The sequence below is a fragment of the Haemorhous mexicanus genome, chromosome 19 (genome assembly GCF_027477595.1).
Source record: "Haemorhous mexicanus isolate bHaeMex1 chromosome 19, bHaeMex1.pri, whole genome shotgun sequence".
Taxonomy (NCBI): domain Eukaryota; kingdom Metazoa; phylum Chordata; class Aves; order Passeriformes; family Fringillidae; genus Haemorhous; species Haemorhous mexicanus.
The window spans coordinates 1,915,192-1,941,267 of record NC_082359.1 but is presented as its reverse complement, the minus strand read 5'-3'; the positions used below and the strand labels follow the sequence as shown (position 1 = coordinate 1,941,267).

At 53.1% G+C, this 26,076-nt stretch overlaps 1 protein-coding gene across 1 annotated transcript in view; it reads right to left on the bottom strand.

Moving 5' to 3' along the window:
- Nucleotides 1–1,604: 1,604 nt before the first annotated feature.
- Nucleotides 1,605–26,076, bottom strand: part of KSR2 (kinase suppressor of ras 2) — an 80,823-nt gene continuing 56,351 nt past the window's right edge. Inside the window, exons 15-19 of the mRNA XM_059863857.1 lie at nt 13,824–13,920; nt 8,429–8,562; nt 5,216–5,347; nt 2,638–2,767; nt 1,605–1,742 (exon numbers count right to left, since the gene is read on the bottom strand). Coding sequence (XP_059719840.1) covers nt 1,605–1,742; nt 2,638–2,767; nt 5,216–5,347; nt 8,429–8,562; nt 13,824–13,920 — 631 coding nt within the window. The remainder of the gene's footprint in view (nt 1,743–2,637; nt 2,768–5,215; nt 5,348–8,428; nt 8,563–13,823; nt 13,921–26,076) is intronic.

The window sequence follows — 26,076 nt, the reverse complement described above, 5'->3', positions numbered from 1 at the left end:
GCTGAAGTCATTGTCCTGTGGGCCACCCCTGCTCGGGGGGTTCTGTCCCCAGAGCCACCGCCTGTGCTCGGAGAGCCGCCCGCTGTCCCATCCCACCGCAGCCGGGCGTGCCCGGGGCTGCTCCGGCTCCGAGAGGATTCCCGGGATGAAGAAACGCCGCGGGGGAGGATCCCGGTCCCGGCCCGCTGTCGGCCCCGCTGCTCCTCCGTAGCGCAGGGTGGGAAGCGGAGAGGAAGAGGAGACCCGCTGGGGGAGGAAGGCACCGTCCCATAACTCCTCCCGTCACAGCCTGGAGGGGACACAAGGAGCAGAGTCAGCCCCGGGCGCCTCCTCCCGCGGGAACGTGCGAGTTTGCGGGAAAGATCTTTGGGAAAACCCTCCCGGAACAGCTTTGCCACGGAGCTGCTTCCAAAAGCAGCGGCACCGGGGGAAGCCCTGAACTCCTGCACCTCCGTGCCATCCCTGCCCGGCTCCTGGAGCATCATCCAGGGGGGAAAGGGCTCCTTGGGTACCCTGGGCGTCCAGGATGCCGCGGGGCTTTGAGCCCCGATCCCTTGGATGCAGGGACGGCAGGGCCTGGGGGTACCACAGCCAGCTCATCCCTGTGCACAGCAGGGATTCCTGGACCCAACAGGACCCAACAGGAACCTTCCAGGACCTAACAGCAACAACAGCCAGAGCTGAGTCCCTGTGGAAGGAATCAGCTCCCGTGGAAAGCCGAGCTGGAGCATCCTGATTAGCAAGAGATTGGGCCGGTAATTAACAGGGAGCTGCGGGGCAGCCCCAGCCCGGGGCAGGCAGAGCATGGCTCAGTGACTGGAAAAAACATTCCCAAAGCCAGCGGAGCGATTCCGCAGCTGCCCTCGGGGCCCGGCATTCTCCAGCGTTCCCTGCCGGAGCCGCCCTGGTGCCTGCTCGGAGCGTGGTTGGGAATTAACTCCGCTCCTGATTAACATCTCCCGTTCCGGCTGCTTTGGGGGCCGCCTGGCCGCGGGCTTTGCGCTGCTCCCGGCAGGGACAGGGACAGGGAGTGGCACTGGGGACATTCCAGACACTCCTGGGGCCGCCCCGATAAGGAAGAAAGGCAGTTCGTTATCAGCAGCAGGACAAATCAGCATCTCCCACCCTCTGTAAGGACCAAGAGCGATCCCTCAAGCCCCCAAACTGTCCTCACTTCTCTCCCTGAGCTGACATCTCCTCCCCTCCATCCATTCCCATTTCCAGCCTCCGGGGATGCACGCTGGGAGCAGGAAAAATCCCCCCCGTGAATGCCACCCCCGCACGGGCGAGATTTTGGTTCTATTTGTCACAACATGACAAATTCCGGGGAGGAAAATGAGTTTCTAAGTGATTGCTCTGCGTTTTGCCTGCTGTTCCCAACAGGGCAGATTCCAAAATCCCAACCAGGGACCCTCTGCTGCCGTTTCCTGCAGCACAGGAATGTGACTAAGCCAGAGCAATGGAACAGAGCAGGATTTGGCCATGGGAGAAGAAGGGATCAGGCTGGAAGCTGCCATGGCTGAGGGTCTGGGAAGGGTCCCTGGGCAGGGCATTCCCCCAGTCCGTGGAATCTGGGAACAGGGGAGGATGGGCAGGATGGGGACTTACTCTGCCGACTTCCAGAAGTGCCCCGGGTGGGAAAGGCGGCGGTTCCGCTTTGGCAGTTTCTCCAGCATGTCCATGAGCTTGGTGAAGGTGGGCCTCTCCTCCTGCTCGTAGGCCCAGCAGAACAGCAGGATGTCCTGGAGCCACAGGGAGAGCGTGTTGGGAAACCCAGCCAGGCCCTCTCCCACCACAACCCTCGCCCACAAAGGAGCCCGTCTCCATCACCATGTCCTTGGGAAGGGCTGGGATGGAGGGGACGTTTCCATCCCAAGAGGATCCCATTTTCATCACTGAATTCTCATGAAGGGCTGGGATGGAGGGGACGTTTCCATCCCATGAGGATCCCATTTTCATCACTGAATTCTCATGAAGGGCTGGGATGGAGGGGATGTGTCCATCCCATGAGGCTCTGTCTCCATCACTGGGTTCTTGTTCAGGATTGGGATGGAAGGGATGTGTCCATCCCATGAGAACCCATCTCCACTACTGGATTTTTGGGAAAGACTGGGATGCAGGGGATGTGCCCAGCCCATGAGGAGCCATCTCCATCACTGGATCCTTGTGAAGGGTTGAGATGAGGGAATGTATCCATCCTATGAGGTTCCCATTTCCATCACCACATCCTTGGGAAGGACTGGGATGCAGGAAACACATCCATCCCATGAGGATCCCATTTCCATCACTGAATTCTCAGGAAGGACCGGGATGGAACGGATTTGTCCATCCCATGAGGACCCATCTCCATCACTGGATTCTTGGGAAAGGCTGGGATGGAGGGAATGTGTCCAACCCATGAGGCTCCCACTTGCATCCTCACATCCCCACAAAAGGCTGGGATGAAGGGGGGGCCGCCCATCCCACGAGCACCCATCTCCATCCCCACATCCTTGGGAAGGGCTGGAGCAAAGGGAACGCTCGAGCTGAGCTCAGCAGCAGGAGCACGCCTGGCTGGGTGAGATCAGCAGATCCAGAGGGTTTTCCAAGGGCCCCACCAGCCATGTCCCAGTCCCTGCACACCCTCACAGCACCTACCGAGATCTCCTTGCCCATCCCGATCTGGCTGAGGTTGGGCTTCATCCCTCTTCCCACCTGCCAGATTATTGCCTCTGCTGGCTGCGTCTTGAAGGGCCATTCCCGGGCGTGCAGCTCGTACCAGATGGTGCTGTGGGGAGACACTGGGAATCAGGGATGGAGCAGCCAGGAGGCATTCAGGATGGGGAGGTGTCCGGCCACTGCACCCACATCCAGCCTCTCTCCCTGCTCCGGAACCACCTCGTCCAGGTGAAGGTGACACCACCCGGGTGACACCAGAGGTGCTCAGCCCTTGATACAGAGGTGTCACCTCTCCCGTTTTCCTGGAGCGAGCCCTGATTCCCACCAGGGGAGATCCCAACCCGTGGGAAGGAGGACAGAGGTGATGGAGGCCCAGGCAGAGCCGTCAAGTGGGATTGTCCCACCTGGATGCAACAGCACTGCCCATGGAGCAGCTGAAGAGAGGATGGTGGGCATGCAGCTGCCACTCCAGCAGAATTCCAGGAAGGGACGAGCCCAAGAATTCCCTTTCACTCCAGTTTTTCCCTTTCTCTCCTCCAAAAATCTCTCCAAGCTCCAAAAACACGTCCAAGCCGTGCCATGACCCATCCCAGGTGTCCTCACCAGGTGATGGCCACGTGAAACCCGGGCCATCTGCTCCTGCTCTTGTGGCTCAGCCAAGCCCTCTTTTCCGTGAGGAATCCCAAATCCAAGGGAATATCCCAAAACAAGGGCATCACCGGTGGGCACCCCTGCGGTTTTCCGCCCCTGCTGCTGCCTGGAAGTTTTGCATCATCATTTTCTGGCACCCGGAGCCTGGATGAGCCTGGATTCCCACAATGCCAGCCCCACTGTCCAAGGCAGACTCCCTGGACCTACTTTTCCCTCCCAGGGATGCCCTCGTGACCACTACAAGGATCAAAACTCAGGGTTAAAATGACACCAGGGTGGAAAAAAAATCTGCCTGATAAACAAAAGATTCCTCCTGGTTAGGGAAGCTCTCTGATTCTGGGAATTGGAATTCTTCTGATTTTGCACAGTTTGGCTGGAAATCTCAAGGAAAAAAAAAAATTGAATAATGGGAGAATTATGTGGGGGCAGAGGGATGGGGAGCTTGGAGAGGGGCAGATTCTGTGGGCACGGAACAAAATCCTCAGGAGCAGCAGCCAAGCACCCTCAGATTGGATTTAACACATCCAAGGCATTAATTCAGTTTCTCACTGGGAGTTTTTGTCATCTTTAAAAAATCTTTTCCTCTTGCTGTCCCTGATCCCCAAATCCCTAGAGGGAAGTGACACCTCGGGAGCATCCCTGAGCCTCCCCAGCTTGATGGAGGGCAGCAGAAACAAGAGGGAGGGAAAACGTTTCATCTTTTCAGGAAACTCATGCTTTCCATGAGGGCAGAGCTCACAACTGAGGGAAAAAAGTGAAAATTACGTCTCCCCACCCACTCTCACTTAGTTGGATACGATCCTTTAATTACCTCTTTATTTCTGTGCTGAAGTTGTACCTCAGGGAGGGCAAGAAATAAAAGAGCCAGACCCTTCCAGCTGTAATTACTGCGGGTTTGATGGGAATACTGCCTCGGATAACGGGCCCACGCTCCCTAATCCCACAGCCTTCGAGGCATCCATGAGAAAATTAATCCTCTGTGTAAAGAGGAAAGGTTTTGGGAAAGGTTTAGCAGGGTGGAATTGGGCTCGTGCCCTCAGGGAGGTTTGTGGGCAGAAAAAGGGCAGGAGGAATGAACTGGTTTGCTGAGGAAAACTTAGGAATTCTCATTTTCTTGGGATCATTTTGATCAAAAATGATCAAAATCAAAATTATTTTTGGCAAATGCTCGTAGAGCTGGCACCACCATCAGCCCCCTGCAGTGGCTGGAGGGGGACATTGGGGTGTCCAGGGGCTCCAGAGCTGTGTCCCCAACCTTTGACATCTCCATCATCCATCATCCAAGAACCTTCTCATCAGTTCCCACCCCAGGAGGGTGCAGGGGAGAGATGATGCCAGGCTGGCATTCCCAGGATACTCTGGATCCCATTGCCTGGAGCCACCCTGATTCATGGCCAAAACAGGAAAATTTGGTAATTTAGAGAGAACTGGGGTGTCCAGGGGCTCCAGAGCTGTGTCCCCAACCTTTGACATCTCAATCCATCACCCAAGCACCTTCTCACTGGCACCTGCCCCAGGAGGGTGCAGGGGAGAGATGAAGCCAGGCTGGCATTCCCAGGATACTCTGGATCCCGTTGCCAAGCACCACTTTGGTGCAAAACAGGAGGATTTGGGCAGACTTGGGCTGTCCAGGGGCTCCCAGACCTGTGCTCCCTCCCCAGGCTGGCATCCTCAGGATACTCTGGACCCCATTACCCAGAGCCAGCCTGGTCTAAACCAGGGGGATTTGGTGATTTAGGGAAGCTTTTACTCAGAATTTCCCGAAGCAGGAAGGTTCTCCCAGCCCAGCCATGGGAATTCCATCCGGCAGCGTCCCCTTGGATTTGGGACCAACCAACAGTGTCCTCATCCCCTCCTGAGCCCAGAGCAGCTCCCACCTGACCCAGATCCCTGTCCCAGGACTCACCCCAGTGCAAAGACATCCGAGTGCTTGGAGAAGGGCAGCTTGTCCTCCTCGGTGTCGGGCGAGAGCTGCCGGATGATCTCGGGGGCCAGGTGGCACAGCCAGCCGTTCTGGATGCGCAGCTTGTTCTCCCTCCTGTGGGACACGGAGCCGTGGCTGCCCCGGGGCACAGCACCACCACAGCCACAGCTGCCCACCCTCCTCGTGGGGATTTAAGCCTGGTTTTACCCACACCATGCTTGCAAAGGCAGGTTTGAACCCTGCTCTGGAAATGTTGGCAGCAGGACAAAACTGGATGGTGGTTCCTGCTGGGACATGGAGCTGGAGCTCTGGGTGCCCCAAGGCACAGCATCTCTACATCCCCAGCTTCCCACCCTCTTCCCAAGGTTTCTAAGCCTGATTTTTCCCACATCACCCTTGCAAAGTCAGGTTTTAACCCTGCTCTGAAAAATGTCCCTGCCAGGCAGCAGAACAAAATTGGATGGTGGTTCCTGCTGGGAACACAGAGCTGGAGCTGTGGGTACCCTGGGGAACAGCTTCTCCACATCCCCAGTGAGCAGCCCCCAGCTTCCCACCCTCCTCCCAGGGATTTAAGCCTGATTTTTCCCACATCATCCTTGCAAAGGCAGGTTTGAACCCTGCTCTGAGAAATGTCCCTGCCAGGCAGCAGGACCAAATTGGATGGTGGGTACTGCTGGGACATGGAGCTGGAGCTGTGGGTGCCACTGGAGCACAGCATCTCCACATCCCCAGGGAGCAGCCCCCACCTTCCCATCCTCTTCACAAGGCTTTTAAGCCTGGTTTTACCCCCGTCACCCTTGCAAAGTCAGGTTTTAACTCTGCTCTGGAAGTGTTGGCACAGCTGCCAGGCAGCAGGACAAAGCTGGGCACAGGATGGTGGTTCCTGCCAAAACATGGGGCCAGAGCTGTGGGTGCCACTTGGGCACAGCACCACCACATCCCCAGCTTCCCACCCTCTTCCCAAGGTTTTTGAGCCTGGTTTTCCCCACGTCACCCTTGCAAAGGCAGGTTTTAACCCTGCTCTGAGAAATGTCCCTGCCAGGCAGCAGGACCAAATTGAGGCACGGGATGGTGCTTTAGGGGAACTTGGGCTCTCCCAGGCTCTCCCCATCCCAGGTGATGGGGATTCAGGGTCTGCTGGGGCTCCTGCTGTGCCCTTTGCACCAAAACCCCTTCAAGCATCCAGGGGTAAAGTGGGGATGGATTCTCCCAGGGGCCCCGCTGTGGCTGGAGCAGGAAGTTGGGCTGGGCACCACAAAGAGCCTCTTCTCAGCAAACCCATCCTAAAGTAAAGCCTGGGAATCAGCGTTTTCGGGTCTTTGGCCCCAAAACAGCCCCGCCAAGTCCAAGCCTCTGATGGCATCTCCCATGGGAGCAGCCTGGCTTTATAACAATCCCTCATTTCACCTCATCTGTCCTCCCTCCACCTCCCAAGGCTCCCTCTGCTTGGGATAAATCCATTGGAATCCTTTGGCTAATGGCTGTGGATGACATTGGTGACTTCTCCATCCTTTACATCCTCCAGCAGGCACCTGCTGGCTTCAAAATCCCTGGATCATCAGTGGTGGTGTCTCCTGTCTTCATCTGAGAGACACCAAAACCAGCAAAAACCCACCCTGAAAAGGGGAGATCAGACCTGCAGACACTCCCTGTTCCAAAATTCATGGTGGCTGTGGATCCCTGCTCTCCTCTCAGCTCTCCTCCAGCAGAAAACATCTGCTACCAGCAGCCTGGGGCACAAATTTTCTCATTTTCTCCATTTTTCCAGCAAAACCCTGCTCATTTCTCTCCAGCCTTGCTTTCCTGGCCATCTCCTGGATTCCAGCCCCATGAGGGACACCCCAGTCTTGGGCAGAGGTGGCCACACATCGGTCACCTCCTCAGGAACCCCATTCCCCCATTTCTCATTTCATCTCTGGAGCATCCCTGACCTTCACAGCAAAGACTCCTGGCAAAGCTTGGGTGGTTTTGCCCAAATCCTCATTCCCTGCTGGAATGAGCTGTCCCTTCCTCCTGGCAGGCCCTGAATCCCAAACCCCCCGCCCAGCTGCCAAACCAGAGGCAAATCCCACTTTGGGTCTCAGCAGGAGATCCTGATTTCCTGGCTTTCCAAAGTTTTTGGCCAAGTTTGTGCTGAAATCCATTGATATTCACCCAGGCAGAGTGGAAGATCTGGGAGTGTGGGATGGAGAGAGGCAGCCACTGCCGTTTCCTTTAATCCTTTGAAATCATCATTGGGAAATTGGGAAAAAAAAATCCATCATGTCCAAAGTTTTTTTTATCTCCTGAGCTCTCTCTTTGCCACGGAGATGGAAGGACCAGGAGAAAACTGCCCAAGCTTGGGCCGTGCTGCTCCCAACACAAAGGGTTTAGAGGGAAATCCAACACAAAGGATTTAGTGGGAAAGGTGGGAAAAGTCAGCAATGTTCTTATTCCCCACTTGAAAAAAGAGAATGGAAAATATAATCTCTGTTCTTCCTTCCCCACTTCTGTTTCCTTTCTCCACCCCAGCTTTGCTTTTCCTCCTTCCCTCAGCAGCTGGAACTCCTTTCCCTGCCATTCCTACAGCTGGAAAACCTCCCAGAGCATTGGGAAAAGAAATTTAATAAGGAACATTTACCAAAACCTTCAGATTTAAACCCTCCGAGACCCCAAAATGTCAAAAAGCTGTGAAAGTCCCAGGCTTGGCTCTCATTGTCCACGTCTTGCTCCATGCCCAGCACAGACACCACGGCCAGATGTCTGTGATTCCCAAAATGTCACTGGAGTGGGGACGGCACAGAGATGGCATCACTCAGTCCAGGCAGGGGATGAAGCAGATGCCAGGGAATTATAACATTGGAAAGGGAAAAGCCAAGGAATAAACCAGCCCTGCTGCCACAGGAGCATCCCCTGGCTGGCTGCAGTGTGGTTTGCCATGGAAATGATGCATCCCATGGGAAGAGGTTGGTCCAAGGGGCACAGTCTGTCTCTCTGAACCAAAATTCCAGAGGCTCACACACACGGCATCGTGTTCCTTGCTACGGATCAAAACCAACTCCCTTCAAAGAGAGCAGCCCCACAACACCCAGAGGCCTCTTGAACTCCTGTCTGCCGAGGCTGGGGACACAAAGAAGCACTTGGAGAGGGATTTTCTGGGATTGTTCCCCGCTTTAGGGCACGGGGAGGAGCTCCAGTGTGTCCATGCCCTCCTACCTGCCCGCCTGGAGAACCCCGGAGATGCTGAAGAGCCCGAAGTCGGTGATCACCACCTTCCCGTTGTCGTAGAAGACATTCTTGGACTTGAGGTCCTTGTGGAGGATGCCCTTGGCATGCAGGTATCCCATTCCCTGGGGTGGAACAGAGAGAGGAAAACACCCCGAGGTTACACGAGCGGCACAAAGGGGCGGGATAACGCCGGAGTGGCGGCATTCCCGTGGGACCCACGAGCCAGCACGGCACACCCAGGCTGGACCACGGCCCCAAAGGGCCCTGCAGGAAGGGAAAGTGCCTGGAAGGGACGGGCTCCTGGAGGGAGATGGGACTGGGGAGTGGGTGTCCCAGCTGCCACGGCGCCTGCTCATCTTCCTGATTAATTGATTCCACAGGAAAAATGAGCGGCAGACCCACCCGGCAGCCGCTCCCCTGGAACCCTCTGCTGGGAAATGGATGGTGATGATGTTTGTGCCTCGGTGTTTTTGGGGGCTGGCAGAGGAGGGTGATAAGTCACCGCTCCCCACAGCCCCGGCGGAGCCATCGGCGCTTCCGACGGCCCCATCCGCCTGCAAACGGGCGCCTCGCAGGAGTCCTGCCTTAATTCCTTCCCCCCAGGAAAAACTGCTCTGCGGTTAATTAAAATTAGTGCTAATGAGGCACAAAAAGGCCATGGGTGGGAAATCCGAACTCTCCTGTTTAGCCTCGGCAAATCAAGCAGACTGCCGGCAGCTCCGCTGCGTGGCGGATGTTCAGCTCCGCGGGATCATTCTGGGAACGGGGAGGGGGATAAAACACATTTATCCCAACTTCAGCAGGGATTTTCATGCTGTCCCACTTTTCACTCTCCTAAGCAGACTCGGGGAAAACTTGATCTGCAGGATGCTGCTGAAGGATCAATGCCCAACAGGCCGGCAAACTGTTGCTTAAGAGGGAATATCGGTTGTCTGGCACTGGAAAAAGGGGATTTATTAACTGGAATTCCACGGGGATCCATCCATCCATCCATCCATCCATCCTGAGTCTCATCTTTTCATCTGTCATCATTAGCCACGCAGGCTGTGCGAGAAGAATTTATTTTTAAGCTGGCGGCTGATGTGGAGCCAGAAGCCCAATCCAAATTCCACCATCTGGAAAAAGTGGGAAAACAAACGGAAAAACACCCCAACCCAGCAAGATATGGGAGTTTCACGGCACCCCGTGGGGAGAAAATCCTACAGAGCTTCTGCCAAGGGATGCTGGAGGAAGGAAAGGATTTGGGGCTGGATGCCAGGACCGTTCCAGGCACCGGGATTAATTAGGGGTCTCCAGCTCCCAGCACATGAAATCATGATGAGGTTTAAAAATCGGCTTTCAGATGTCACTGTCACCTCCAGAAAGTGCCAGGGTGGAGCAAGGGGCAGTATTCCAATGTTTCCCTGGCCAGTGCAGCGCAGGGCCCTGAGCATCCATGGAGGACCCCAATGCCACGGGAATGCTCTGCAGCCCCTTGTCATTGTTTGAGGGTGATGGGAGCCCAGAGCAGCACCAGGACCTTGCTCCCACCTGCTCCCACGTCCACGGAGCTCATCTCCATGGAATCACCAAACACAGCCCGGCCTTCGCTGAAGGAATTTCTCAGGGCAAACTCCAGTCCCTCACCTCGCTCCGTGCAGATCCCACTGCAAATTCCAGCCCCGCCGCCTCAGCCCCTGGGATGATCCCTGAGGAAACACTGTGGGCCCAGGAATGCCTTAATTTGCTCGGCTGTGTGAAAAGCCAGCTCCCTCTGCCGGCACTGCTCCCAGGAGGAATCTTCCTCCCCCTCCCGAGGATCTCGGGATAACCTTGCACCCGCTGATCCAAGGAGCTGAGCAGCTCTCCCATCACATTCCAGGACTCAAATGATAAAATCAAACAGCTTCTGTGGCTCTGCAGCAAATCCAAAGCCTCTGGAAAATGCAGCTCCAAGCCCACCCCAACTGAGGTGTTGGGATTTCCCTCCCCTGCACCCACCACTTCCAAGTCCCCCAAAACATCTGCTGGAGATTGGTGGGGAAAAGTGGGAAGGCCGGGAAGCTGCTGCTCCTCAGCAGGAATGGGCCACGTGGGTGGGTCATGGCATTGCGACAGGGCTGGACTTCTCCAGGAATTCCCTTGGGTGCACAGGGAGAGCCTTTGGAGCTCTGCTAATTCCTCCAGGGATCTGGGGTGGATACAAAGCCCCTCTGCCTCTCAACACCACAGAGCTGGAGGTTTCCAACCTGCTCCCAACAGGCAGCAGCTGCAGAAAACAAGGATGTCTCAGCCTCATCCTTGAAACCCACACGGAGCAGGGAGCCCACGCAGGGAAAGAGGTTGAACAGAGCTGTTATTCCTGCTGGGAACATCTGGAAGGCAAAAGCCCTGAGCACAAAAAGGGGGAAAAATACAAGGCTAGACTGTGATGCTTCAAATGTTTGCTCAGCAGGAAAAATCTGTGTCTAAAAGGTGGAAAACGTGGATCAGAAGTAGGAATTAAGGAGGGAGAGGCTCTGGGCTGCCTCAGGCACCCCCAGCTCAGGCCACGGCTCCGAGGTAGATAAAGGTTCAGGCTGTGCTCACCTGTCAGCTCCTGCCTGGAGAGTCCAGGAGGACTGAAGGAATTTAAACTTTAGAGTTAAAACTGGGTCTAAATAAACACAAAACAGGCAAATTTATAAAGACCATCCAATGAAAAGGCACCGCCCAGGAAATAGTGCTGAACACATTCTGCTTTTAACCTGGGTTTTTAATATTTAAGGGGGGCTAAGGTCTGTCAGAACACCTGATTTCCTGTTGTTTTCCCACAGCTACACGTGGGATCAGCTCCAGGTTCAGGCCCCAGGGGGGAAGTGTTGGCTGACCTTGAGCAGGGCACGGGGGCACTGTCACAGCTCCCATGGCAGAGCACGTGCCAAATATTTCTGGTGACAAATCTGTTTGGAATCACAGCACAGCCCCGTTCTGGCAGACAGCTCAACACCTCAGTGCTGCTGCTGACATCCCATGGGATGCTGTGAGAGGGCTTAGGGCCTGAATTCCCAGCCACTCCACCCTGCCACAGGAGGATCCTGCTCGGGATTGTTTGTAGGGACACGTCTGAGGTGTGGAAGATGCACTTGGAGTCAGCCCTGGGAAAGGAAAAGCGTTTTTAGCTCTGGAAAATGTATGTGAGCTTGGCCTTGTGGCACCATGGCATGGATTTCTCCAGGAGCCTCGGCCCTGGGAATGTTTTATGGGAATACTGGGAATGCTGGAAGTGCCCAAGGCCAGGCTGGATGGGGCTTGGAGCAGCCTGGGATAGTGGAAGGTGTCCCTGCCCACGGCAAGGGGAGGAATGGGATGGGCTTTAAGCTCCCTTCCAACACAAACCATTCTTGTATTCCACCATTATTACATTTTTTTCCAAGAGGAGAGGAATACCCCACCAGGAACTCCCCCACAGCAGCAATGCTGGATTTAAACACCTGAAATTCCAGCAGGAATTCCAGCAGGAGGAGGAGCAGGGGCCAGCATGAGCCCCAAGCATGAGCGGCCCATGGAAGCTTTGGTGCCACCCCAATTCAAGCACAGGAGAGAGGTCAAAGACACCTGGATTTTAAAGCCAAGGAGTTCTGTCCTGCCAGAATCACTGGATTTTAAAGCCAAGGAGTTCTGTCCTGCCCGGAACCACTGGATTTTAAAGCCAAGGAGTTCTGTCCTGCCCAGAATCACTGGATTTTAAAGCCAAGGAGTTCTGTCCTGCCCAGAATCACTGGATTTTAAAGCCAAGGAGTTCTGTCCTGCCCTGAATTTCTGGATTTTAAAGCCAAGGAGTTCTGTCCTGCCCAGAATCTCTGGATTTTAAAGCCAAGGAGTTCTGTCCTGCCCAGAATCACTGGATTTTAAAGCCAAGAAGTTCTGTCCTGCCCAGAATCACTGGATTTTAAAGCCAAGGAGTTCTGTCCTGCCCAGAATCTCTGGATTTTAAAGCCAAGGAGTTCTGCCCTGCCCAGAATCTCTGGATTTTAAAGCCAAGGAGTTCTGTCCTGCCCAGAATCACTGGATTTTAAAGCCAAGGAGTTCTGTCCTGCCCAGAATCTCTGGATGTTAAAGCCAAGGAGTTCTGTCCTGCCCAGAATCTCTGGATTTTAAAGCCAAGGAGTTCTGTCCTGCCCAGAATCTCTGGATTTTAAAGCCAAGGAGTTCTGTCCTGCCTGGAATCACTGGATTTTAAAGCCAGGGAGTTCTGTCCTGCCCAGAATCTCTGGATTTTAAAGCCAAGGAGTTCTGTCCTGCCTGGAATCACTGGATTTTAAAGCCAAGGAGTTGTGCCCTGCCCGGAATCACTGGATTTTAAAGCCAAGGAGTTCTGTCCTGCCTGGAATCACTGGATTTTAAAGCCAAGGAGTTCTGTCCTGCCCAGAATCACTGGATTTTAAAGCCAAGGAGTTCTGTCCTGCCCGGAATCACTGGATTTTAAAGCCAAGGAGTTCTGTCCTGCCCAGAATCACTGGATTTTAAAGCCCAGGAGTTCTGTCCTGCCCAGAATCTCTGGATTTTAAAGCCAAGGAGTTCTGTCCTGCCCAGAACCACTGGATTTTAATGCCAAGGAGTTCTGTCCTGCCCAGAATCTCTGGATTTTAAAGCCAAGGAGTTTTGTCCTGCCCAGAACCACTGGATTTTAAAGCCAAGGAGTTCTGTCCTGCCAGAATCACTGGATTTTAAAGCCAAGGAGTTTTGTCCTGCCCAGAATCACTGGATTTTAAAGCCAAGGAGTTCTGTCCTGCCCGGAACCACTGGATTTTAAAGCCAAGGAGTTCTGCCCTGCCCAGAATCTCTGGATTTTAAAGCCAAGGAGTTCTGTCCTGCCCAGAATCTCTGGATTTTAAAGCCAAGGAGTTCTGTCCTGCCCAGAATCACTGGATTTTAAAGCCAAGGAGTTCTGTCCTGCCCAGAATCACTGGATTTTAAAGCCCAGGAGTTCTGTCCTGCCCAGAATCTCTGGATTTTAAAGCCAAGGAGTTCTGTCCTGCCCAGAATCACTGGATTTTAAAGCCAAGGAGTTCTGTCCTGCCCAGAATCTCTGGATGTTAAAGCCAAGGAGTTCTGTCCTGCCCGGAATCTCTGGATTTTAAAGCCAAGGAGTTCTGCCCTGCCCAGAATCTCTGGATTTTAAAGCCAAGGAGTTCTGTCCTGCCCAGAATCACTAGATTTTAAAGCCAAGGAGTTCTGTTCTGCCCAGAATCACTGGATTTTAAAGCCAAGGAGTTCTGTCCTGCCCAGAATTTCTGGATTTTAAAGCCAAGGAGTTCTGTCCTGCCCGGAATCCTTGGCTGCTCCTCTCCTGCTCTCCAGAATGACTGGACTGGGATCTTGGCTGGGTTTTTTGCAGGATCCAGACCCCACCAGACCGTACCTTCACAATTTCTTGTGCTATCTGCCTCGTCTTGTTGACGTCCAGGACAATTTTGGCGTCCCTCACCACGGAGTAGAGAGTCCGTCCTTTACACAGGCTGGAAGGAGAGGAAAAGGGAAAGAGAAGTTACAAACCCTCCCTGAGAAACAGCCCCAAATCACAAACAAATCAATCAATAAATAAATAATCACAGGATTTGGGCCAGATTGTGGCCTCCTGGCTGGAGGCAGGTTGAGGATTCTGCAGGGAACTGGGGGCTCTCCCAGTTTGGCTCTGGGAGGGAGCTCTCAGTGGCCCTGGCGTGTCCTGGTGACTCCACTGTGGTGCCACAAGGGACAACCTGGGCTGGCCCCTGGCTTTTCCCTGTGTCCCAGCCCCGACCAAACCACCTGGTCCTCCCACCTCCAAGTTTTTGTGCAGAACTGGCCGTGGGTCCCTCCTCCTCCTCCTCCTCCTCCTCCTCCTCCTCCTCCTCCTCCTCCTCCCTCGGCATCCAAAGCTCACAGATGTAAAATGAGTCAAAAGAGGAAAGACAGGGAGGGGAAAAAAATCCCCCAACCCAACCCCATGCACTGTACAATGTCCTCCAATTTTCCTTCTCGTACCAATTACAGTAAAATCTATTTACAGAGCCTTAATTACCAAAGGCAGCTGGATGGGGGGGGGGGGGGGGGATGGATATAAACCAATTAAAAATATATTGACATTTGAATATCATAATGGAGGACGTGGGTGGCTGCTGCCTCGACTCTCACCCACAAAAAAGAGCTTTTTTTTTCTGCTTTTCTCTATCCACCCACACTCATTCCAGGCAACTTTGGGAAGATGAGACTGGATACCTGTTCCTGGGAAATAAAACACCCAACACACAGCTTGTTAAAGAGGTCTGGTGGCTGCAGGTGTTGACTTGATTCTGTTCTGGTTAACAAATTAAACATTCTGGGGTTTCATTCTGCTGCTCTGCCCCAGCTCGGCTCTGCTGCTTTCCCCTCACCCAGTTCCTCCTGCCCTGGGAATTCCAGCATGCACTGGTTTGGATTCAACCCCTGGGAGAGGTTTTGTCCTTTCTGGGTGAAAATAATCACAGAATCATAAAAGAGAATCACAGAATGGTTTGGGTTGGAAGGGACTTGAGGGACCATGTAATTCCAGCCCTCTGCCATGGGCAGGGACACCTTGGATGGGGCTTGGAGTAACCTGGGATAATGAAAGTGTCCCTGCCCCTGGCAGAGGATGGAATGGGATGAGATTTAAGGTCCCTTCCCACCCAAACCATTCCATGAGTCCATGAAGCCCAGAAGAACCCCAAACTCCAGAAGTTCACGGATGCAAATGGATCCTCCTGCTCCACATCACTCCATGGGCAGAGAGCAGAATTTTCAGGACAAGCAGCGAAACAGGAATGGCATCAATCCCCACATCCTACGGGTTTGGAAAGGCAAACCCTTCCAAATATCTCCTCACTGGGAGCATTAGGAATTGTCCTGCTGGACACGAGTGAGCTGCAGTGGGGGTTTACGGCAGCGAGTGCCCCCTCAGGGATGGTTTTCCTTGCTCAGGTGTCCCAGCCCCTCCCTGAGCACCCCAGCTGGATTTAGCCCCGCAGCAGCTGCACTCCCTCTGAACCATCTTCCTGCAACACTTGGACTGCAGTCAAATAAGAATTTGCTGGAGATTAGGATCCGAGCACTTGGAAATGAGTGATAAAATCCTCGGGTTTCTGTCACCGGAACGAATCACAGTGTGCAGAAAAACAACAGACATGAACTGTCCTTCCTCCACCCGTGTTTTCCTACTCTAATTTGCTACATAAACCCACCAAGCTGTGAGCTCTGCCACACAACAGCCTTTTGCCTCCTCCAGGACCTGCCTGCACACACAGGAGTTCCCCCAGCCCTTCCCAACCCCTGGAAAACACGTTTTCTCCCAGAAAAATCCTTCATACAGCCAGTCGCCTGTGATCTGAATTGGTCACAAATTGACACTGGAAATGCAATGAGTGGATTAGCGCCGGAATGGGGCTGGATTCCAGCCCTAGAGCAAGTTAAGATCAGCTGTTTTCCTGGGAAAGGGCTGTTTAGGGGAAAATCCTCACATTTCTGCTTATCTGAACTGCTGAGATAACCCCAAGAGCGGAGCATGCAGCCCTTTACTGGTGAGATTCCCATCTTTCCACTTCATTTACAGGATTTCCAAATCCTTCCCAGCGGATGGAGCCGCTGCAGGAGACCAGCCAGACCTGAGGTGGTGGCACCAGGACACGTCCCTGTCACCTCTGCTCCTCAAACCCTGGCAGAGCCATCAAAGCAGCCCAGGTGCTTCTCCCCTCCCCTCGATGAATAACGGCTCCGAATGAATTCACCGTGCGCCCGCCACCAGCACATCCGACGTTTCTTGCTGGATAAGGAGCTGCCAACACGGAGACAAAGCCTGGTTGATACCTTTTATGCAGCACCTGAGCCCATTCAGCCACCACCTGCAGAACCTTTTCATGGCACAGCTCCACAATTCCGCTTCTCCTCGTTCCTCAATCGTTCCCCATTCGGGCAGGACAAAGAGCGGCGCCCGGGGCACGCTCGGAGTCTTCTGCCTTTCCACTTGGAGAGGTCCCTGCTGAGCGTGGCTTTGAGGGACACGGCTGTGGATGACAAGGCCACAAAATGCCTACACTCGACGCCAAAACAAGGCAGATAATTTGCATCTTCAGATGGATCCTGGGTTATTCAGTGCTGAAGTGAAAACTCATGAGGAATTCTTGTCTTCTTCTCCCAAACTTCTCCGTCCCTCCTGGGGGCAGAGCGGGTTGATGACACATGCCCCAGTGCCACAAGGTGACCAAATACCATCCAGAGCTGACGGGTGGCTGGGACAGAGATGCAGAGATCCTTCTGGCAGTCCTCAGGAGTGCACCTGATCCCATGGCACATCCATATCCACATCCCGGTGCCTTTCCCGGCATCAGGACAGGCCCAGCCCCACCCTGCTGCAGATGTCACTCTCAATTCAAAATGAGTTTTTGAAGTGTTCAGCCAAGCAAGCCAAATCCCAAATTGCTTTATAAACACTCTGCATTCCCAACGTGGGCTGGAGACATCAGCAGCGGGAGCAAAGCCAAGGCAGCTCGCAGAGGAACAATTTGGGATGAGGGAGGAAGAGCTGGAGCGCTGCCTCTGGGTGTTTTTGCTGTTCCATGGGAAAACAGCCTCATCCCTCTTCCATCCCTTGGGGATTTTTACCCCCCTCTGCAATATTGATGGCCATCAGCTCTGCACTGGCGGCCAGCACATCGACATGGGTGGTCATTGTCTCTACATCGACGGCTGGTGGCCAACACCTCTGCTTTGATGGCCACCACCTCCACACTGGTGACAATCACCTCTACACTGATGGTCATCAAGGCTTCACTGATGGCCATCACCTTTACATTGACGGCCACCATCTCTATACTGGTGGTCAATGTCCCTACACTGGTGGCCACCACCTCTATCCTGGTGACCATCACCTCTACGTTCATGGCCATCACCTCTACATTGACGGCCACAACCTCTGCACTGGTGGCTGTTGGGAAGGATGAAAGTTTGACAAGAAAGTCTCACGGATATGTACGCTGTACGCCTAGCAGAAAGATTTTTGAATGTAGAATCTGAAGAAGGAGTAGAGATGGAAGCAAGTTTTGATCCAGAAGAAAAGAATTGCTGAGCCAGTCTGACTGGATAACCAGGGAGGCAAAGGGTGTGTTAGTTAGAAGGGGTTTTTATGACTTAGAACAAAGGATAAACCCACCCCAAACAAGAAGATGTTTTTACCAAGCACAAAGAGAGCACAGGCAAACAAGTCAGCAAATGTGGCAAGTTGAAAAAAGGTCTCAGAATTTTCCACTGCAAGAAAACTGAAAACCAAGCTCTGGCTTAAACTGTAATGTACTGACTTTTAGTGATTGGAGAATGGTAACATGAACATGGTAATGAGAGTAGTTATGATAGGTTATGGATAATAGTTCAGGTAGAGATTGGTTCTACTGCATTAAGATGCTCAGCAAAGACAAGTATATAATGCACTGTAACCAAACCCAAAGGGTCTCCAGGCCTGCCTGCAGCTGGAGCTGACAGCTGTGGGCACAGCTCTGTCACCCACCACCCTGGACTGCTGCAACGTCTTGGATGGAATAAACTGCATTTTGGAGAGCCCCTGGAGTCCCATATCCCTCATTTCAGCTCTTACAGATGGCCATAACACTACATTGATGGCCAACACCTCTACATTGATGGCCAACACCTCTACAGTGGTGGTCATCACCTCTACACTGATGGCCACCACCTCTGTACTGGTGGCCATAACGCTGCATTCATGGCCAACGCCTCTGCAAGGATGGAGATTCCATCCTGGCCCCTGCTCAGGAGCAGGGATCATCCCGAGCCAAGAGGTGTGGGGAGCATTCCATCGCTCCAGGAGCTTTGTGCTTCCCTTCCCTCTTCCCATCCGCATAAACGCCCATTCAATTAAAGAGGTGATAAATGCCAGACCCTGGGAAGTTCATTCCATGCCGGGATATGGATTTATAGGGAAGCAGCTCGGATACCATGGAGACAGCCAGCACTATAGACCCAGGGGAGACACTGGAGAAGAGAGCGAGGTGGGGAATTAATAAAAAATGCTTTAATATAAAAATACCTCTGCTCCCAGGTTACATCTGTGCTGCAAGAAAAGACACGGCAAAGGATGCTTGGATGCTCCCACATTCCCCAGCAGTTTACCCACTTTGAGGTTTTCATGGAAAAAGGATCCTTTGGGGAATGTTAAGAAAGAAACAGCAACAGGAACCACTGAGCCAGGACTTATTTGATTTCATTTGAGCAGGACCAGAGAGGGAAAGAAGGAGCTCTGCACATTCCAGCAAGTTCCTGACTTATTTAGGAAGTTTTCCAGCTGCTCCCATATATTGGCTTGTTTTTCTCTTTTCCCAGGGTCTGGCAATGGTGCTTTTGGAACTCAACAGCTCCTGAGGTGTTTCACACAAAGGAAAATTGAGCAAGGCTGTAAGAGCAGCAAGGGGAGAGCTTTGGGTTCATTTTTATCCCAAGGTTTTGTTTTCCTCGAAATGGATAAGGAATTTCACCCCCTTGATTCCCTGCCAATGCCAGAGCCAGCAGTGGCAGCATCCAGCCCGAAATTCCTCAGCCCTCTACATCCAAACTCCACGACCATGACCAGGGAGGAAAAACAAGGATAGGAGGAAAAATTTCCTCACTGAAAGGGTTGTCAAGCCCTGGCACATCCCTGGAGTCCCCACCTCTGGAGGATTTAACAGCTCTGTGTGGATGTGGCACTTGGTGACACGGATCAGTGGTGGCCTTGGCAGTGCTGGGGGAATGGTTGGAATTGACGATCTTGAGGATCTTTTCCAATCCAAACAAATCTGTGCTTGTATGGAAGCAGCAGACAAAACTCAGTGCCAGAAAAGGCGTGACCTGAGCATCCAGCAGATCCCAGCCCCTCCAGGCTGGAAATACTCATCCCATCCAACCCCATTCCAACTGAACCCAACGGGAAGCCAGGGAATTCAACTCCTGCCATTTCAAGCAGAGCCCATGCCCCCATCCCAGAGATGGGAGAGACCCTCCTGCTCCTCATGGAGAAGCCTCTGCAGAGCCAAACCAGTAGGAGGAAACAGAAAAGCCCTGGAGAGCCAACGCTCCCCTCATCCCGCTATCTCCAGCCGATGGAAGCACTGGCTTTTGATGGATATTACTTAGGCAGCAAAATTTTCCTGCCGGCAGCTGGCACGCGAGATAACTACAGCCAAACCACAAGGGCTTCAGGAGGAGGAGGAGGAGGAGGAGGAAGAGGAAAAGGAGGAGGAGGGGGACCTGCCTCCCCGAAAAGTAGCTCCAACTCCATCGTCGCCTAGGAAAAAAACAAGTTCTTTGGAAAAAGCCAACTCCATGCATTTTCATTTGGAGGAAATAGAGGAGACGAGCTCTTCTCCAGCTGCGGAGAGAAGAGCTCAGAGCCAGGTGAATGCAAAGCAGCCCCTGGGGCTTAGCTAAAGCCAGGCTTGCAAACAAGTCATCCGAAAAAGCTCCATGCTCCAGGTGCCACTTGCTGCCTTTGGAAAGGACGCGCTCGGAATCGGCTCCGAGAGGGAGGGTTGGGTGCTCAGGGATGAGTGGAGGCGCCTCGACCTCCTTGTCTCCGATATATTCTCTGCACTGCTTTGAACTTCAGGAAGGAAAATAAATTTTTTTTTAAACCCTCTTGGAGAAAGGAAGAAAACTTTGGATTGACCCGGCTGCTTCCCTGGAGCCCAGCTCCACTTTGGGAAAGTAGTAATGATTATTGTGAATAAAGAGTTACGGCTGCTGCGGCAGGAAGGATCTGTTTCTTTGGCTAGGCAGGGTGCCAGCACATGGATCCCCCACAGGCGGCCCTGCTCTGTCCCAAAGAGGATCCCAGGCACTGAGGATGCTTGGAAAAATTCAGGAATGATGCTGGGATGTTACTCAACAGGGACAGGAGGAGCTGGCACGAGCAGAAAGGCTTTTTGGGACCATCTCTCAGCGGGGCACTTAATCAAAGGCATTTCCTTAAATCCCTTCCTCCCAGCACAGCGAGTCCCGCTGCATTAAGCGCTTTCCCGGAGAAATCAAACCAGCAATACTTCCATGGCATTTGGAAACACTCTTAAAACACAAAGGAAAACTTTCCCCCTGGAGCATCCTCCACGTTAAGGAGCTGCTGCCAGCGGGGATTTGATGCTCCAGTGGGCAAGGGAAGCTCAGCCAGCCCCTGACGTTTCCACATCAAACACGGAGGATCAAGCTGCTGCCTTTCCCCATTCCCAACCACCCTCTTGGCTCGGGATATTCCCTCCCCAGGCTGCTGCCTGCTGGTGGAAGATATATCCAGGTTTAATGTATATATTAATTCCCATATTGACTTTGCCGTTGTCAGTCGTTATCAAGATTTATCCGGCCTGATGGCCTGGCATCGATTGGCAGGGAGTGCATTCCCACGGGTCAATCCATTCTGATCCACAGCCTGGCATGAAGTCGATCCCTATTTATTATATGATCTACGAGCTCCATTAACTGCCAGGGAAGGGAATGCGGAGGAAAAGCAGGAAAAGGGAAAACAACAGAGGCAGAGGAGAAGGGTCTGGTTCCCAAAGTGGGTGCTTGAACGTGGATGGGGTTAGGGGAGGCAGGAATCCATGGGTTCCCTTCCCAAAATACACCCGGGAGCGGGGAGAGAAGGGCAGGACCTGAAAGGCACTTCGAAAATGCTCCAGGATCAGAGAATCATGGAATGGTTTAAGAGGGAAGGGACCTTAAAGATCATCTCATCCCACCCCTGCCATGGGCAGGGACACCTTCCACTATCCCAGAGTGCTCCAAGCCCCATCCAACCTGGCCTGGATCCCTTCCAGGGATGGGGCAGCCTGTACCAAGGCCTCACAGGGAAGAATCTCTTCCCAAAATCCCATCAAACCCTGCCCTCAGTCCATGGGAAGCCATTCCCTGTGTTCTGTCAGTGCATGGCTCCAGCCTGGCATGGAGGAAAACAAGGTGGCAACTCTGTGCCTCAGTTTCCCTCCCACTGAACAGGATTCAGAGCTTCTCCTTCAATTCCCAGCACAGGGAGGAAGGACGGGAAGATTCACTTTAAGTCCATTGAGGAGGAAAATCCAATTTCATAGAGCCCTGCAATGGTTTAGGTTGGAAGAGACCTTAAAAATCCTCTCAATTCCAACCCTTGCCGTGGGCAGTGATGCCACTCAGGTTGCCCAGGGCTCCATCCCTCCTGACCTTGTTGTTCCTTCAATTTGTGGCTTGTTAAAGCTCAAAGGACAATTTGGATGCCCTGGAGGGAACAGGGAGCTGGCTGCAAACACCACGAAGCATCCACAGGGAAAAACCAGACCCCCCAATCTGTTCCATCTTAAGTGCCGTGGCTTCCACCCTTCCCCTTTTCTCCCATCCTTCAAATCAGGTTAAATATCCCCAGCTTCCTGAGCATTAAGATTTACAAGCCCCAAATCCTTCCCAGCTGGGCTGTGCCTGTAAAGGTCAGGAGATCTGGCACTGGGAGAGGCTAAAGCTGAGCTTTGTCCAGAGCTCTTCCGTGCCCAGAGGGAACAAGGCCCAGGGATGGGAGAGCAACCCTTGTGAAGGGCTCGTTCCTCCCAGCAGCAGAGCCAAACATTAAATATTGGCAAAATCCAGCATGGAAATCTATTATAAAATCAAAGTAAACCCCAGTGTTTGGTCCATGAACTAAAGTTATCCATGAACAAACAGCTGAAGTGCCTTGGATATCCTTCCCCTCCCTTACCCTCATGCCTTCCCTATTAATTAGTGCCAGGGAATGTGTTCCTGTCATTAAAACCTGTTTTCCACAGAGAAAAAAGAGCAAACTCTCATTTCATCTTCAGTACCTCATGTAAGGACAGGGACTGGGTTTATCTGCACCCCCCCACCACCAGCAGCTCCAGGGAAGGGTTTAGGAGATGCTCCCTCTCCAGCAGAAACCTTCCGAGTTCCTCTGTTCCAAAGGCACTTTCAACAAATTAATTCTCTTTACACAGTTCTGCCAAGGTCAGGCTAATTCCTAATGTTCCTCAGTGTTCTCCTCGGTCTTCCCAGCAGGGACATCAATCATGGCCACACAGCCCTGGTGGCATCACCAGTGGCACCCTGGAAAGCTGAAGTCACCCTGGTGTGACGAGAGAGGGATCAAATCCCAGACTCCTTGCACAAGCTCCCAGAGCCACCTTGGAACTTTTAACTAAAAACCCAAGGAATCCTGGGAAAGCTGCCCCAAATCCCCCTCAGAAGCCGGCGTGAGCTCAAAGCCCAGGCAAACTCCGGCTCAAATCTTCCCCCAGACTGGATAACCTCGCTCCCTTCTCCCAAACAACATTCCCAACCACCTGGAGCCAGCTGCATGCAGTGTGCTGAACCCCTGCTTCCACTACAGACCAAGGAACACCTGGAGCCTTGGGAAGCATCAACAAGCATTCAAATCCCCCTTTTTTCTCCTCAGGAGGAGCACCCAGAATCCTAAAATGTGGGAGTCTCTGCTTCCAGGGGTGGCTGGAGCCATTTCATCAGGATTAGGAAAGGACTTTATCCTCGGAAGGCCCCTTGGCTGGCTGAGGCTTTACCTCTGCTCCTGCTCTGGGGGCCAGGACCAGGAGCCCCAAGGAGCTGAGTTTACCCAGGCTTACCCATGGTATCCTGGCTTTGTCACGCTCCCCAGCAGCAAGACCAGCTGGTTATTCCAACAAAGGGAGTTTTTCCAGCCCTTCCCTCCCGCCCAGCCGAGGACTCCGCCGCCGTTTCCCGCCATCCGTTGAGCAGCACTCAGAGCACCCAGGCTCACACCCGCTCGAGGCTCCTGCTCCAGACTAATTAAGATGGATGTTAATTGTCCCCAGCGCTCATTACCCAAGAGAAAACCCATTAGCAGCTCTGATGGAACTGTTCCTTGCACTCGCCACCTCCCACTGCGGAAAAATGCCGGAGTTCTGATTTTCTGTCGTTTTAAGAGACAACTCAGGAGTCATGGAATGGTTCGGGTTGGAAGGGACCTTAAAGGGCACCCAGAGCCACCCCTGCCATGGCAGGGACACCTCCCACTGTCCCAGGCTGCTCCCAGCCCTGTCCAGCCTGGCCTTGGGCACTGCCAGGGATCCAGGGGCAGCCCCAGCTGCTCTGGGCACCCTGTGCCAGGGCCTGCCCACCCTCCCAGGGAGGAATTCCTAATTCCCAATATCCCACCCATTCCTGCCCTCTGGCAGTGGAAGCCATTCCCTGTGTCCTGTCCCTCCATCCCTTGTCCCCAGTCCCTCTCCAGCTCTCCAGGAGCCCCTTCAGGCCCTGCAAGGGGCTCTGAGCTCTCCCTGGAGCCTTCTCTTTTCCAGTCTCAATCCCACTGTTTTTATCATTGATGAAGATATCAAACAGTGCTGGTCCCATTTATCCATAAAAACGTTAATATAGGGAAAAATCAGATTTTCAACCCAAACTATCCCACCCTCAGCCAGCTTCTGCCTCAGTTTCCCCTTCTGTTTTTTTCCCCTGTGGGCCGTGCTGTTTGGATGGGGAAATTTCTTTGTGCTAATGAGACGATCCCTGAATATCACAGGCAATCAGGAAGGAAAACGTCGGGATGGGGAAAAGTAAAAATAAACCCAGCTATAAATAACCCCCTTCCGGCAGCGCCGGTGGCACGGCGTGGTGAAGCCCCTTCCCAGGGACACACAGCTGCTCCCTGACGTGCTGGGAAACAGAGATTTCTGCAACAGCCACAAGGAACTGCTGGGATTTTGTGGAAAAAACGGCCTCGAGTGGCCACTTGTGGGCTCCCAGGAGAAAAGTGGTGGCCTTTTCCACACTCACTGCAGGAAGTCCTGCCCTGGGAATGGGCACAGGGAGGGTGAGGAAATCCAGGTATCCTGGGTTCATAGCCATAATCCCCTCCTCAGGCAGCTGGGAATGATTTTGCCCACTCCAAGCAAAGCCTGGTTTAAAGTTATTCCCATAAACCTGCGAGGAAGCCTTGGGTCCATTTGGGAAAGTCCCGTTGGAAGAGTGATGCTCCCCCAGGTGCCACCTCCTGGACCATTCCCAATATCCTACACCATTCCCAGGATCCTGGACATTCCCACACTGTCCCCATCCCAGCTCATTCCCTACAACACCCATGGCAGAAAAGCCCCCAGGGTGTCATATCCCTCAGGAAAAACCTGAAACGTGGATGGGAGGGAAAGCTCCACATGGTGAGAAGGTTTTTCCCCACACCAGAGACTTCCCAGAAATGTTCAGCCAAGGATGGACCAGACAAGGAGTGCCAGCACAAGAGCAAGGAAGCATCCTTGGATGTAGGGATTAGATCAGACATAAGGAAAGGTTTTCCCCAGGGAGGGTGAGCAGGCCCTGGCACAGAGAGCAGCTGTGGCTGCCCCTGGATCCCTGGCAGTGCCCAAGGAATGTTGGACAGGGCCTGGAGTGCCCTGGGATAGTGGAAGATGTCTCTGCCCATAGCAGGGATGAGCTTTAAATTCCCCTCCAACCCAAAATATTCCAAACCCCTGATTCCTGTGCTGCCACAGAACAGCAGAACAGAGCCCAACAGAAAGCTTTGAAGCAGGAAAATTGTGTTTGGAAGTGACTTCCAGGCTATGGGATATGTACTCACACAGTCCCGGGCTTCCCAAAAATCCTCTGAGACTGAGCTGAGCCCCATCGATTTTCCTGCCCCCCAGAAATCCCAGCAGGAGAAATCCAACACGTTTCCAGCTGCAATTGTAAAATTCTCATGGAATGGTTTGGTTTGGGGGGGACCTTGAAGCTCATCCCATTCCAGGTGGAAGGGACATCTCCCACCATCCCAGGCTGCTCCCAGCCCCAGTGTCCAGCCTGGCCTTGGGCACTGCCAGGGATCCAGGGGCAGCCACAGCTGCTCTGGGCACCCTGTGCCAGGGCCTGCCCACCCTCCCAGGGAACAATTCCTAATTCCCCATATCCCATCAAACCTTACAGTCCTTTGGTTTAAAGCTGATATTGGTTCAGCTTTCAAAGGATGCAGATAAAAGTGGGTTGTAGGAACAAGCAAATGATGCCTGGAAATGTTGTGAGCTTGGGTTGTATTTTGGGCAATTTAATATATTTACATTTTGACCTTAAAAAACAAGACCAAGCACAGCTGGAAGAGGAACAGGACGAGCAGAGCTCCACGTTCCTCACATTAATTCACCAGGTTGCAGCAGCACACAGACTGATTTTGTCCAGCTGTCAAAAATGGCACCTTTCTGCTTTTACAGAAAGACCCATTCAAATAGAAAATGGAAGAGAAAACATGCCAGGGCTCAAATTAAAAAAAAAAAAAAAAAAAATCAAGGAATACATTTCCCAGGTTTTGCTATTGAATAGCCCTGAAAGGCTGAGCAAATGGGGGCTGCAGAGGGACGGGATGGAGACGCCGCCTTTTCCTTTGGGAACGCGGAGTGACACACGGGTGGGGGCTCTGACTCATCCATCAATACATGTGTTTGCACACTTTCCCAAAAGCTTTTGGCCTGGAGCTACCCAATAGATGGAAATGCTGTGGAATTTTCCCCAGATGGCTCATTTTGGGTCCTGAATAAAAGGCGTCGTTTTTCCAGCCGCCAGCTGGGGAGAGCCGGCCCTGCTCTGGAGTCACCCTGAGCCCCGAGGATGAAACCCCCAAGGCAAACACCATCCATGAGCCC